Source organism: Amphibalanus amphitrite, unplaced genomic scaffold (genome assembly GCF_019059575.1).
Source record: "Amphibalanus amphitrite isolate SeventyFive unplaced genomic scaffold, NRLGWU_Aamphi_draft 000651F_arrow, whole genome shotgun sequence".
NCBI lineage: Eukaryota > Metazoa > Arthropoda > Thecostraca > Balanomorpha > Balanidae > Amphibalanus > Amphibalanus amphitrite.
The window spans coordinates 235,174-248,559 of NW_024882145.1; the positions used below are offsets into that span (position 1 = coordinate 235,174).

At 53.5% G+C, this 13,386-nt stretch overlaps 1 protein-coding gene across 4 annotated transcripts in view; it reads right to left on the bottom strand.

Annotated features, from left to right (window-relative positions):
• Positions 1-9,520, bottom strand: part of LOC122363993 (protein groucho-like) — a 49,500-nt gene extending 39,980 nt beyond the window's left edge. For 2 of the 4 annotated variants that reach the window (XM_043333919.1, XM_043333918.1), the window contains exons 1-6: positions 8,855-9,001; positions 8,247-8,347; positions 7,255-7,318; positions 6,971-7,015; positions 5,773-5,910; positions 1,878-2,129 (exon numbers count right to left, since the gene is read on the bottom strand). In XM_043333919.1, the coding sequence (XP_043189854.1) occupies positions 1,878-2,129; positions 5,773-5,910; positions 6,971-7,015; positions 7,255-7,318; positions 8,247-8,347; positions 8,855-8,884 (630 nt within the window). In that variant the 5' untranslated portion in view covers positions 8,885-9,001. Of the gene's footprint in view, positions 1-1,877; positions 2,130-5,772; positions 5,911-6,970; positions 7,016-7,254; positions 7,319-8,246; positions 8,348-8,854 lie in introns of all 4 variants that reach the window. The other 2 variants (XM_043333920.1, XM_043333921.1) reach the window with 2 other exon arrangements.
• Between the last annotated feature and the right edge of the window lie 3,866 nt (positions 9,521-13,386).

A 13,386-nucleotide genomic window follows, 5' to 3' on the forward strand; every position in this document is an offset into this window, starting at 1 on the left:
CAGTCACCGGTGTGACGCCTCTATACAAAGCCCCTGATAACATCCATCAGACTCGTGACGGCCGGGAGCAGTCGGCTCACCGGCCGGTGCAGCTCACCGGCAGTTCGTGACCACGTGCCGGCGCACTTCGTGACACACCGTGACAGTCCCCGCACCACGAAAAGGCGCGACATTGAACGGTCCACCACGTTCGGCGGACGCTCGCACAAAAGGCCATCGACTTCTGTGACAGCACGACAATCCGAGGCAATTCGCCCCACACACGACTGGCTCGGTCCTCGCCACTCGGGGCTGGAGAAGGGTCGGCGAACTTCACCAGCTCTACTTCAGGAATCTAGTTATCCGGTCGACTGTTTTCAACAGTACAGACTGGTTGGACAGCTCAAGTATCCATGCGTTCACTTTTCTTGCCTCTTTGTTTCTGTCCCTGTTTTTGCTCGGATCTACTTGCACGCGTAGTCATTCTGTTTTTGTTCTATCGCTTCTCATTTCAAACACAGCCGTTGACGTAAGCCATATTAATAGGATTTGTTGTGGGCGGGTTGTAATCCTTTTGCAGCCACAGCAAGGCATGACTCGGGGTCACACCACAGTGGCCAGAGCCGTAGGTAAGCGCCGCAGTGGAGAAAAAAAAACCCGCACCACACAATTAGAAATCATTCTAAAAATTATCATGAAACGCATTGTCATTTAATCCTTATAGACGAATTCTGAAATGTCATTCCAAACAAAACAAATCTGGTTCGCTTTCAATAGCGCAAATCATCCTGTCAACATTCGTTCAGACCCAGTCAAACGCAGCAATGTGTTGAATCTGACCATATCTGCTCAGCGACCATAAACTACAACCTCAATCAACAGTCAGCATCAAACAGCGGAAACTTAGAAACCGGTCTTCACATTTGCGCCGCCAGAATCTACATCGATAAATCTACAGCGGCACTACACCGCCCAACGCGGAAGAACTTTGTTCCCCTTCCGCTCGGGTGGGCTCGGGGCCGGAGCGGCCGTGCCGGGCTCGCCGGGACTTGTTGCGGTGTCGGCATTGATCGGGGTCGGCCGAAAGGTCAGAGGTGAAGTCGGCCCGCCGCTAGGGCGACCGCCGGCACCACTCGACAAAGCAGCCTCGTGACCCGCCGCCACCAGCGGGATCTCCCGCGGGACTTCCTGACTAGGCGTCAGTGGGCGAGACGGGATAGGATATCGCTCTGGAGGATGGTAGGTCACACTCGTGAGAGCTCTGGCGCGATTGCTCGGCTGTGCTGGTGATGATTAGTTGGACGAGGACTCGCTAAGAACAAGATATGATGAAGTGGAAACTGAAGCAGGATGTTTGCGAAGAACAAATATTGACCACTCATCGTCTTGCGCCCAGGGCTGACTTGAGCAGCAAAGCTTTTTCCCATTTTCTTGAAGTTGTATCCAGATAAAAAACACGAGGCAAACAAGTTTGAAAGATCACCACACTAAACGTTATTGCAGCAAACTTGTCTGAAAATGCATTCACCCAGATCCCTTCTTCGTCAGCATCAATCAGCATCGGTTGGGGAGGCAAGCAACCTATAAAACAATGATGACTACCAGCAGCCCCGATTTTCATCCCACTAGGTCACCAACACCCAAACCCCCGCCACCTTCCAGCTACTGCCATGGACAAAGATCCGTCATTCTGGACCACCCTCCCGCTCGGGGCCCGAACCCACCCAGTTTCCTTGACCCTCAACACCAGCTCAACATCCCCAGTCCCAAGCCCAATTTCCCTGACTCAAACCACCTTTCCTAGGCCCAAACCAGGCTCCCCAAACCCAAACCAACCCCCGAGGACCCAAGCCCAGTTTCTCCAGGCCCAAACCACCTTCACAGAGACCCAGACCCACCTGTCGTTCCTCCTCCTGTGCCAGCGCCGCCATCCTCTTGGCGGCCATCTCGGCCTCATGTCGCACAAACTCGGGCTTCATCAGCGGGTGTGTGGCGAAGCCGGGCAGCGAGGCGCTGCTCACGGCTGACTGCAGGAGTCCCGCCGAGGCCAGGCTGGTGGGCGGCAGGCCCGGCATCCCCGGCAGGCCGTGCGGCGGCACTGGCAGCGAGGGCGCGTGCGGGTTCAGCGCCTGCTGCGCGTGCATCTGTTGCTGTGGACAGAGAGGCGAAGGGGGAGGGTGAGAAGACGGCACGACGTTGCTGCTGGTGATGGATGATGATTTCGCGCTTTGATGATCGGGTTCAACGGTGCAACAATCGCAAATCATGCAGCACTCTTGAGAGAGATGTCAAGCAGAAGTGACGACTGTAATAAGCGGTAACAGATGACACATTGTGAGAAGGAAAAGGAACAACGCAGTGAACCAAGGTGTGACAGGGACAGAAAGAGTCCGGGTGCGGACTAAGTGGACTTGATGAAGGGGCGGTCGGCGAGAGCGCATTACAACACGACGATAATAGTTATAATAATTGGGAATTTCCCGCGCCACAACTACGTGACTTAATGACAACGCCCTGGGACGGGCAACAGTCATGGAACTTGATGGAAGAGGTACACGAAATCAGATGACGTTGCAAACATCATTGGACGTAATCAACTGCAACAGACCTTTCCGACAGACACCTTCGAATCTACAGTCCACAGCACCCTCGAATGCCAGCGCTCTGCTATATCCGGCAACGCCTAATCCGACTTCGGTGGTTTTGCACACAACGCAAACCAGCGCACATTCACGTCATTAGCCACACACGCACATCATCAAACATCATCCACCTCCGCACGTCATCAGCCGCCTGCAGTCCAGGTATGGAGCCGGGTAACTTCAGCTGGAACGCCCAAAGTGCCAACGTGCGCGGGACCTGGCGGAACTGCCAAGAGGCCGCGGGAGCTGACGTCTGAGGCCGCTCGGAGCGCGGCCAAAGACCACACCGGATACGCGGCGCAGTGCGCACACAGGAGATCGCTGACAGAACGCAGCACCGCTCTGCTGACGACCCCGGCCAGCCGGATGAGCGCACAACGCGCCACTGATAAATGCAAGGCAGCTGGCGCGGATGCTGCAGAGCCACATATTGCATACGCCAGAAACGTGAATGGAGCCAAGGAAATGTGAATGAGGATGTTCATCTGACAGTCGACTGGTAGCATACAATGACTTCCTTGTTGCCGATGTCTCTTGACTGCTCAGACATTTCAAGTATTATCCTAGTCTCATAGGTAACAGCATTATCACTGATCCCTCCTCTCGGAATCCTGCCTTCTGGGAAAACGGCTGGCCTATAACCAGAAGAATGACTAACTGCGATTTAATGTACTGGGCGCTAAGATATCTCGCCCAATCGGATCTCAGCTGAACACGTCACATCATGTATTCCTCGGTGTCTTGTCTGGGACGGGAGAGAGCCTGGACGTCCCTACACGAGGAGATGCCTATCTCCAGAAACACGAGATTCCAGTCCGGCGCTCCACATCTGAACAAAACCGGTGCGGCCAGCGCGGAAGAGCGCCGTCATCGCCTTGAATGTTATTCCAAGGCCGAGCGAAACCCTATCTGGTGTCTGATCGCACCCAATTCACACCACGTGAGCGCCTGTGAAGGCACTCCGACCCACTCCGTTCCTCGAAGAGCCCGGGCGCTGTTACGTAGTCTAGTTCGTGACCGGCAAGTCGACGATCTGATTCAAATCCTCGTAAGTAACTGCAAGCCGCCGCAAGCCGACAGAGATAACAGCGAAGAGGAAGACAGTTAGCACCAATAATGATTATCATTAGCTCACCGCCCTTCAAGGGCGGGAGGTACAGCCCTCTGCAAACTGCGTGGTAGGTATTCTTTCTTCGACAAAACCGAGAATAACGCGGATACTATGCTATCGGTTGCTTGGAAATCATAACAGCAAGATGCGCGAGACTCTGCACCTTAGATTGGCGTTACCATCGCATTAATTTTCCATCCAGTTTGGCAACAAAACCCAAAAGTTTATATTTGCCCCCAAAACAAACTTTTGCATTTTGTTGCCACACAAGGCATATACTTTGTTTAGTGATATACCCAATCGAAGGAGTAGAGCAAGGCGCCTCTATTTTCAGTGAGTTCCGACCGACTGACAACATAGTCTTTGAGTTATTACTGGTTTTGTCGAAAAAAGAATACCTACCACGCAGTCTGCTGAGGACTGTACAAAGCGCGGACCTCATCGTACCTTTCCCACACCGTCAGATCAGCCTTCATTGCTCCAATACTCGCCATCGGCAGACATTTGACAGGCAGCTGCTAGGAAAACCGATACAATCTTGAGACGCCAGAACGCGCCGCAATTGCCACCGCCCTCGTAACCTCTGCGCCATAAGCGTCGCGATCGCAGCCGCATGCCGTCGTCGTTGGCCAGCGACAGGGAAAATGTCGATAATTACATACGTTTCAACTGATAACCTGGTTTCGGCTCAGCCGGCGGCTGCTCGAGCGGCGCTGGGCCATTACGGGGCGGTTTACGACGCGGCGCGGCGCCGTAATCGCCGCTTATCTGGCCGCGACCAGCAGCGGCGCCGCAGCGGCTAATTCGGAGTGGCAGCAGCGGCGCAGCGCTGGATGTGCCGGCGTTATCGGTACGTATCGCCGGTGGTCGGGGCGTAGCCACACCCACCCGGGACAGGTCAAATGATGACCTGTCAGGCGAGGGGGAGGGGTGGGGACGGCGGACCGAGCCAGACACATGCAGTCCGGCAGTGTGTAGGTAGTTCTTTGGACAGCGCTACAGCGTTTGACATCAAGGCAAAGGAATGACTCTAGGTTGCCGTGATGTTTGAACAGTTTTATGGGCTCTAGCGACACCACCTGCTAGCTCTGTTGTTAAACGTGTACTAACGAGCTTCGCAGCCTGCACGGCATCGTAACTTTGTTGTCGCCCGACTATCAACATGCTCGTTGAGCTGCTATCCCTATGTTTCTCCCTCGGATCACGCTAGCTCGTACTGCGCGCAACAATTTGTTCCGATCGATTTGCTTGACGCTAACCATTTACAAGCGCCGCTCTAAATGTCCGTGAATCACTTCAGACCCAATAATCCGTGACCACCAAGGACACCGAGGTATCAGGGGAGCGCAGAGCAGAGGGGAGAGCAGGGAGGAGAGGGGAGGGAGGCGGCTCCGTCACGCTCTCAGTCACCAGCAGCCGCCCCAACAGTAGCAGATGCAAATCGGGCCGGCGTCCCTGGGGCTCTCATCATCCATCTAAACAGCGCGGCCCGTCAGCCGTCCCCCAGCTCATTGTTTCCGCTCGGCACGTCACCAGGAGGGGAGAGGGGAGAGGGGGAGAGAGGAGGGGAGGAGGGGAGAATGGTGATCTTTAGTGAATGGTGGTCTTTAGTGAGAATGGTGCCGCCGCTGACAGGCAGTGCCGGAACCGACCGAACGGCCGACACTCGCCAGCCATTTGAATTGGGCACACGTTGTTTATTTATCTAAGCGGCTTGTGGTGTACTGGACAGATCAACGCTTTTCCAATCATATTAACGTCGATAAAAAGATGCCTCGAGGTCTGTGGATGAACATTGTTCGCAGTGAGAGAGGAAGAGTACAAAATAAGTCACAACTTATCAACTATTTGCCGGGCCCGTTTTACAATACAACTCCCCCTCCCCCTCCATATCACCTCCCCTCCAAACACCCTCAACCACCCCACACAACCCTGTGATAGCCCGGACCGATCGGCTCCGTCCACTTACGCCGATGATCTGGTCTCATACACCCCACACAACCCTATGATAGCCCGGGCCAGCCAGCTCCGTCCACTTACGCCAATGATCTGGTTGAGTTCTGCCATGGTGACCTGTTTGGCCCGCTCCACTGCCGAGGCCACCTGCTGCTGATGGTCCTGAGACAGGAACGGGATCACCTGTGCCAGGATGGCGTTCAGCCGCTTACAGATCTCCGTCTGAGGGGGCAGACAGGGGCAGCGTCACACAGGGCAAACGCTACTGACGGGCAACATCGCAGACAGCTAACGTATGAAAGGCCAACGTTACGCGGGCAAACATTACGAGGGCAACGAGGGCAAACGTGGCGAAGGGAACAAGGGCGAACGTCAAGAACCCAAATGTCACAGACAGGAGCAATCGCGAGCTCCGGCGTTTGGGGTCCCCTGGAGCTGGGCGTTGGGCGCCCTGGAGCTGGGCGTCGGGCGCACCGGACCCGCGATAGCTGTGTGACGCCCCAGGCACCGAGCCCGCCCTCTCGGCATGGTGGGTGTGTCAGGCCCGGAGAGCTAATCGCCTCAGTCATTATTTCATTGGTAACTAACAGCCGCTTACTCGGACACGGTCGACGGTAAATAATTAAGTGGGCGGGTCTCTGGACAGACGACATGCATTATTGATACGGACAGGGCTACTGCACGCTGTAAAAGCTGCATACGAAGTCAATCCTCTCTGCAACTCACTGCATAATCTACGACTTCGCGGCGAGGCATTAACGACCACACGGGATAACCATTTCATCCTCATATGCTGCAGAAAAAGGAGCGGGAGCCGTCCGAATGGTACGCTGAGCGCAGCATCCATCATAGCGCACTCAATGCCAACATATCTCGTATCTATGCAGGCCGCTGTCGAGCTCGCATGAGCTGGCGCGCGTGCCGGTCATGCAAATTGGATCGACAACCGATCGACGATCGAGTTTCACCAAATAAAAACGGCCGTGATATCGATCACGGTGATGGGTTTTTCCGCCGCCGCTCCCTCCGCTGTGATGAAGTGGATCATGGGCTGGAGCGTTACGAGGGGAGCGGGCCTGTCGAGGGGGAGGGGCGGGGAGGGGGGGCGGAAGGACGAGCCGCCGCCGCTCTGGTGCGTCTGTTGACCGCGCCGTCGGCTCGTGTTTGAGATAAATATTGACTGGACGCCGCCGGACGGTCGCGCGGGCGCGCCGCCCGTTTGCGCGCGACACACAGCGCGCCAGCAGTTTGCGCGCGACACACAGAGCGCGCCAGCACTCACCTGTTTGTGCATCTCGACGTTCAGCCCATAAGACATCTCGTAGTACTGAAACGGGCCGACAGATGGGGTTAGTGAACTGTGACACCGGCCATTTGTATTCGGGCGGCGTCAGCACGGCTTTACGTCGAGGAAATGCTGCTCTGGCACATCCAAACGTGAAAGTTTCGCACCGTCTTTCAGACAAGTACTAGCGCCCACACGGAACCCGGTGTACGCGTGACCTGTAGACAAGTTTCTTTTTAACCAAAACACAAATAAAAAGCGTCTGGTGGCAGACAACTCACCATGACATAATGCCGCTGCATTTCCGTCTTCTCATTGGCCAGTTTTTCACATTCCAGCTTCAGCCTGTCGGGAACAATGATCAATTCAAAACAAGCGACTCATCGCGAGCCGCATTGACTCAGCAGACTTGCCATTCATTTTCAGCGAGTAATATCATGTAACTATCAGCCACATGAACATTGGACAATGAACAGTGACCATATTAAACAAGAAAGCCAAGCCATCGATACTACACACGAATCGAAATCAAAACCACGTGTTTGCATAACAAGAACCTAACACAATTTGGCGATTTTCTTGACGATGTTAGGTGCTGCGGCTGATTTAAGCACCATACGCACCTAACAAGCGCTACAGCCACGCCAGACATATGACAGTCAAACGACCCTAATTAGAGAAACCTTTAACTACCTCAGCCACTCCTCCCATTTCCCATGTCCAGCGTTCACAGGCTAATCGAACCCGTCTCCCATACCCAGGGACCCGTCATAAGAGCGGCTCACCCCAGGATTTGGACATAGTCCCAGAGTTGTCCGTAGTCCCAGAGTTGTCCGTAGTCCCAGGAGTTATCCGTAGTCCCAGGTGTTGTCTGTAGTCCCAGGTGTTGCCCATAGCCCCAGGAGTTGCCCATAGCCCCAGGGGTTGTCTGTAGTTCCAGGAGTTGTCCGTAGCCCCAGGAGCTTCCCGTAATCCCAAGAGTTGCTTGCCCGTCCTCCTCAGGAGTTGTCCATTCGCCCCTGGAGTTGCCCCCACTCCTAGAAGTTAGCTGCGCCCTAGCGGCTTTCGGCGCTAGGAGTTCTAGGACCCGTTCTCCCCAGGAGCTGCCCAGTGCCCACAGTCTCTCGCGCTAGAGAAACATCCCGAGTTGCCCGCCACCTCCCCCAACGCCCTTATCAGGAGTTGCCCTCACTTACCCCGAGAGTTACCCGCTCAACATCGGCCGTTTCCCGCCCACCGCCCTGGGTTTATCCGCCGTGGGACCGGTACTTACGCGTGGTACTGTGTCTGCAGAAAGTTGAACTCTTCCTTGATGCGGTCACACGTGTCGGATATGGTGAACTTGAGCTGGCTGGGCGGCTGGGGCGGCCCGCCCTGCGAACAGGGGCCACGTCGGACGCCGCCACTCAACACTCGACACTCGGCCGTCCACACTCCACACTCCACTGGACACTCAGTGGTTCCACATTCCACAGCACTTCACCCCACTGCACTGGGTGACGTGGTTTCACCGCAGCGTGGCTGGTCAATACACGCAGAGCAGTAGTATGACTGGAAATCGGGGCTGGGAAACAAGCTAAGCAAGCACTACGTGGGCATTCGTAAGCACTGGGGCTGGGCTGAGAGAAGCTATCCCGCAAATACGAATACGGGTCCAGCATTCACAGCACTGGCATTACAATATCTGGATAAATTGGTTATCACAATCACAAATGCATCGGAAAAAAATCGTTCTGAGAAATTTGATCACTAAACTGAAATTCGCTCTAACGACCAGTACGGTTCGCCGACCGTTTGAAAACCGGCGCCAAACAGAAACGGAACATCAGCCCAGCTGTTCCCACGGGTCCCAGACCCATTCTCAGCGCGTTTGTGACTTACCGTTCCCGGAGGTCGAGGCGTCGCGTACATATCCACCGAGTTCCTCAGCACCTGTGAGTCGCACTCTCACTGTCGCGCACTCGGGGCGCACCGCCACACGGAGCGACGACGCACCGCACCACTCACCACGGCGTCGCTCGCAAGACTGGCGCTCCGTGCGCATTCCAGGCAACAGCTGACGGCCGCCGCCGCTCGACCAATCAGCGCGCGCGGCGCCGGCCGTACCCCACGTGGGGCTACGACACACGGTATTTTTACATCTGGAAAGCGGCTTAGCGCGACGCTGTCGTGTCTGAGCGTTCCGAACTCTCAGCGGGAGGCCAACATGATCTGACAACCGACTACTTGTCCGTGGAGGGCAAATCAATTAATGACCGTTCGAACAGACTAACATGTACGACTGGTAGCCAAGTCGAGGGACTTTTTCGCCGGCGCAGCCACTAGAAACGCCTCCAACATGTTGGGTAATAGCGGGGGGAGGGTAACCGAACGACCGGCACAGACAAGTGATAACAATTAACAACCGCTCAGCGCCCTGCCTGTTCAGTGTTCAATACCAGCAATGCTTGAGTGAGCACCTATACATGAAGCCAAGGGTCCGTCGTGTGACGACTTGTGTAGCACTAGCTTCCCAGCACAGCTCGAATAGGTAGGTGCGCATTGATAATTCATTTGCTGCTGATGCTGAGTCAGTTTGCGGATTAATTGGTGCCGTTTCCTTGTCGCTATCTTGACAACTCTTCTCACCACTTGGCAAAGAGCGCCTTTTGCGATCGAGGGTGGGCTGAATCTGCCACCAAGTCCCAGCTCATTTTGCCTCAGGCAGATGTGCTGGCTGCTGCTGGTGTCCAGCTGCTGACAGACCAGCTTCAGGCTCATGCCACCATGCCAACAACACGTAGCCTTATTACGAAACGAGAAACTGTACTCTCTTCTCGTCACTACCTAATTAGACCAAAACTATCAAATGAGCCCGTCGGCGACTCGACTCTTACTCAGAGCAAGAGTCATTTCGCAAGGTCAGGTCACTGCTGAGTTGAGAGCAGATCCCAGTGGTACGCATTCATCCAACTTTCCAGCTTCTGACATTAAAAAAGAGACTGTGCGAGGCGCGAGCAGATATGGCGAAAAATATATGTCCGGATAATTTCAGTACCTACGCCCTGTAGGTGCATTATAAAGTCTGAGAGCCTGCTTAGCTCGTCCCCATTTGCCTCCGGATGTTTCAGTAGTCCGACCAACAGTAGCAAATGCAATATTCATTTGGCCTTATCAAGGCCATATGTCGCCTACAACTGCCCGAACCACAATGCATGTCGCCAGTAAACTTTGATACGGTGCTGTCGCGCTGGTGTATACGAGATGGTTACTGCTGGGCTCTATATTACAGGCAGAGGTATTGTGGTATATGTAGCCCAGCAGGCAGATGATTATCAGGCCAGGTACAATTGAGGTCACTTTAGGGTACAGTGTTGTGGACGAGTTGGCAACACCACGCTCTAGTACTTCATGACATGAATATATCCTGAGCTGAAAATTAAATAAGGGAAATAGACGATGAAGACACGAGCGACGGCTGTTTTAATGTGGCAAGTGAGTTGAAATTTGACACGGTGCGTCAAGTTGGGTAATAGGTATGCGACGTCTAAACATGATACGTTGGTGCGGAGGCTAGTCTCGGGAACTTTGCACTCGTTCTGTTCGTAATTGGTTGTGCAGCTCTTTCTGAAAAATCAACGGCTCCACACATTGCTAGGAATAGGAAATGAACAAGAAGGTAAAAAAGTCACTTCGCTGGCTGTTTCACAAAAGTTAGAAAAAATTATAAGATTCCGAGCAGCAACGAAGCTCTAGTACTTGACATGATAAAGTATTTTATTATACTTTCCTTTTCTGAGTTCCGTACCATGTGCTGGGTTAAAAAAAACATTGAAGATAAATTCGCAAAACTTGAAATAAACAGTAATAGGCAATAGCTTGTGTTGTCTTAGGAATGCATATTTATTTTAATTGTTTGAATGAGGAGGATATCCATACATGGAAACTCTACAACTAATTCACCATAGATATTCCTTTAGATACCCATCACATTTAATGCTGCCTATCCCTTTTCACGTTCAGGAGCAGCATGTGCCAATTTATGTTCATGCCTCATATCATTGGCACTTCGCTACTTCTGCTGTCCATGCATTGTACTGCAGTCTGCACTCTGCAGTGTATTAAATTCTGGTGAAATCACAGTGTTGCTGTTCCACCACAAGCAAAAACATAATTGAAAAAAAATCCTTAATGAGTTCCTGTATAGTTGAGAATGTGAATTGTTCTCTGGAATTTTCAGGAGACATTGCACGACACGAGTGTTGTGTGAAGACGGTTGCATAAAACCATATATCCTGTTGCAAGCATATGCATGATCAAGCAAAGTAACGATTCACGTCTTACATACACGCCGCAGACGTCTGAAGCCATTTTAAGCACACTTGTACGGTAATTAAGCCATTTTTTGTAGAGCTAATGTATTTTCCAGAAGAAATGGGTTCTAAGCGTGAAGCGTTTATTAGGATGAAAATAATTCTTGAGTATGTTAGGCAGGCACGTACCCAGGATTTCGCCCAGGAGGGGGCCACCTGCTTTCGAAGGGGCCCCCCACAGTGTATAGGGCCCCCCAGGTTCCCCGGGGGCCCCCGGGAGTCATGAAGAACCTTTCGATGGTGGGGGGGGGGGCATAGTGGGTCCGGTCTCCATTGGTCACCAATTGGTACCAATTGGACACATTTCAAATGGTCATGAAATGGTTGCAATTGGTACCAATTGGTGGCCAATTGGACACATTTCAAATGGAACCTCGTCTTTGGAACCATTTGGAAAAGTGTTCAATAAGTCAAATGGTTTTTCCCGTTTGGAACCATTTGGTAATTTCTAATGGTATTTTTTACTGGGCTTTCAGACGACCAGGGGCCCCCAGTCGACCAGGGGTTCCCATGCGACCAGGTCCTCCAGATGACTAGGGGGCGCCCCACTGCCCCAGGCGACCAGGGCCCCTCCAGGCGACCAAGGGCCAATGCGATCAGGTCCCCAAAGCGATCAGGGGCCCCCAGGCGACCAGGGGGCCCCATGCGACCAGGGGGCCCCATGCGACCAGGCCCCCGGCTACCAGGGGCCCCCAGGCGACCAGGGGCCCTCTAGGTGACCAGCGGCCCTCAGGCGATCAGGGGCCCCCAGGCGACCAGGGGATCCCAGGCTACCAGGGGCCCAAGGCGACCAGGGTCCCCCAGGCGACTAGGGGCGACCGGGGGCCCCAGGCAACCAGGGGCCCCCATGCGACCAGGCCCCCCGGCTACCAGGGCCCCCTGGGCGACTAGGTACCCCCAGGCGATCAGGGGCCTCAATATCATGCGACCAGAGGCCCCACATGCGACTAGGGCCCCCTAGGCGACTAGGGGCCACAAACTATCAGGGGCCCATACGACGACCAGGCCCCCGGCTATCAGGGCCCCCTAGGCAACTAGGGGCCCCCAGTCGATCAGGGGCCTCATGCGACCAGAGGCCCCCCATGCGACCAGGGCCCCCTAGGCGACTAGGGGCCACAGGCTATCAGGGGCCCCCATGAGACCAGGCCCCCGGCTACCAGAGGCCCCCTAGGCGACCAGGGGCCCAGGAAACTGGGGCCCTTGGATGACTGCAGGGGCCCCTCGGGTACCCAGGGCACATAAATGAAGCTTTAACCCGCGCCCTGCTGGGGGGGGGGTGTTTGAACACCCCCCTTGTGGTTTTTCGCGAATATCTCAAAAACGGCGGCGCGGAGCGCCGCCGTTTTTGGTACACCTTATCATAAATCAATTCTACATATGTTGTGAAAATTTCAGCCCAAGGTCATTCAAGGTCAGGTCACCAGGTCACTTGAAGTGACCTCACCACATAAAAAGTTTCAATGTCTGTCATAGCTACACCGAGTGACCGATCGCTTTGAAACTTTAAGCGATTGTTAAGAGCAATAGTACGTACAAAATGTATATCTCAGAATTTTAATATCGATGACCTAAGGTCAGGTCAATTTTGCGACCTCCCCATTATAAGTCAATGGGAGAAAATTGAAATGCGCCTCTTTTGGACGAAAGACATTATAAACACTCCCAAACACTGAATTACAAGTGGTTTAGACACACTGAACATGAAAATGGTGTCCGTGACCCCTGTTTATGCCCTGAGGTCATCTTAGGTCACGAATGGTATCTAACAGTTTTTCGCAAATAACTTTTGATAGAGGCATGCTAGAGCGATAAAAACGCCTTAGATATGTTCAGCTCGACGATACGGATCGACTGATATGCAACATTACCCTTTCCGGTCAGGTCATGACCTTGACCTGAGGTCAAATTTTCAAGTTGACCTCTCAAGGTCAAATTATAGTCCATTCGATGCGTCTTGACGAGAGGAACACGATGCCGGTAAAAGTAAGCTAGTACAAGGCTTGGGTCAAAAGTTATTGCAGAAAAACTGTTTCCGAAAAAATCGGCTATTTTTGCAGTTTT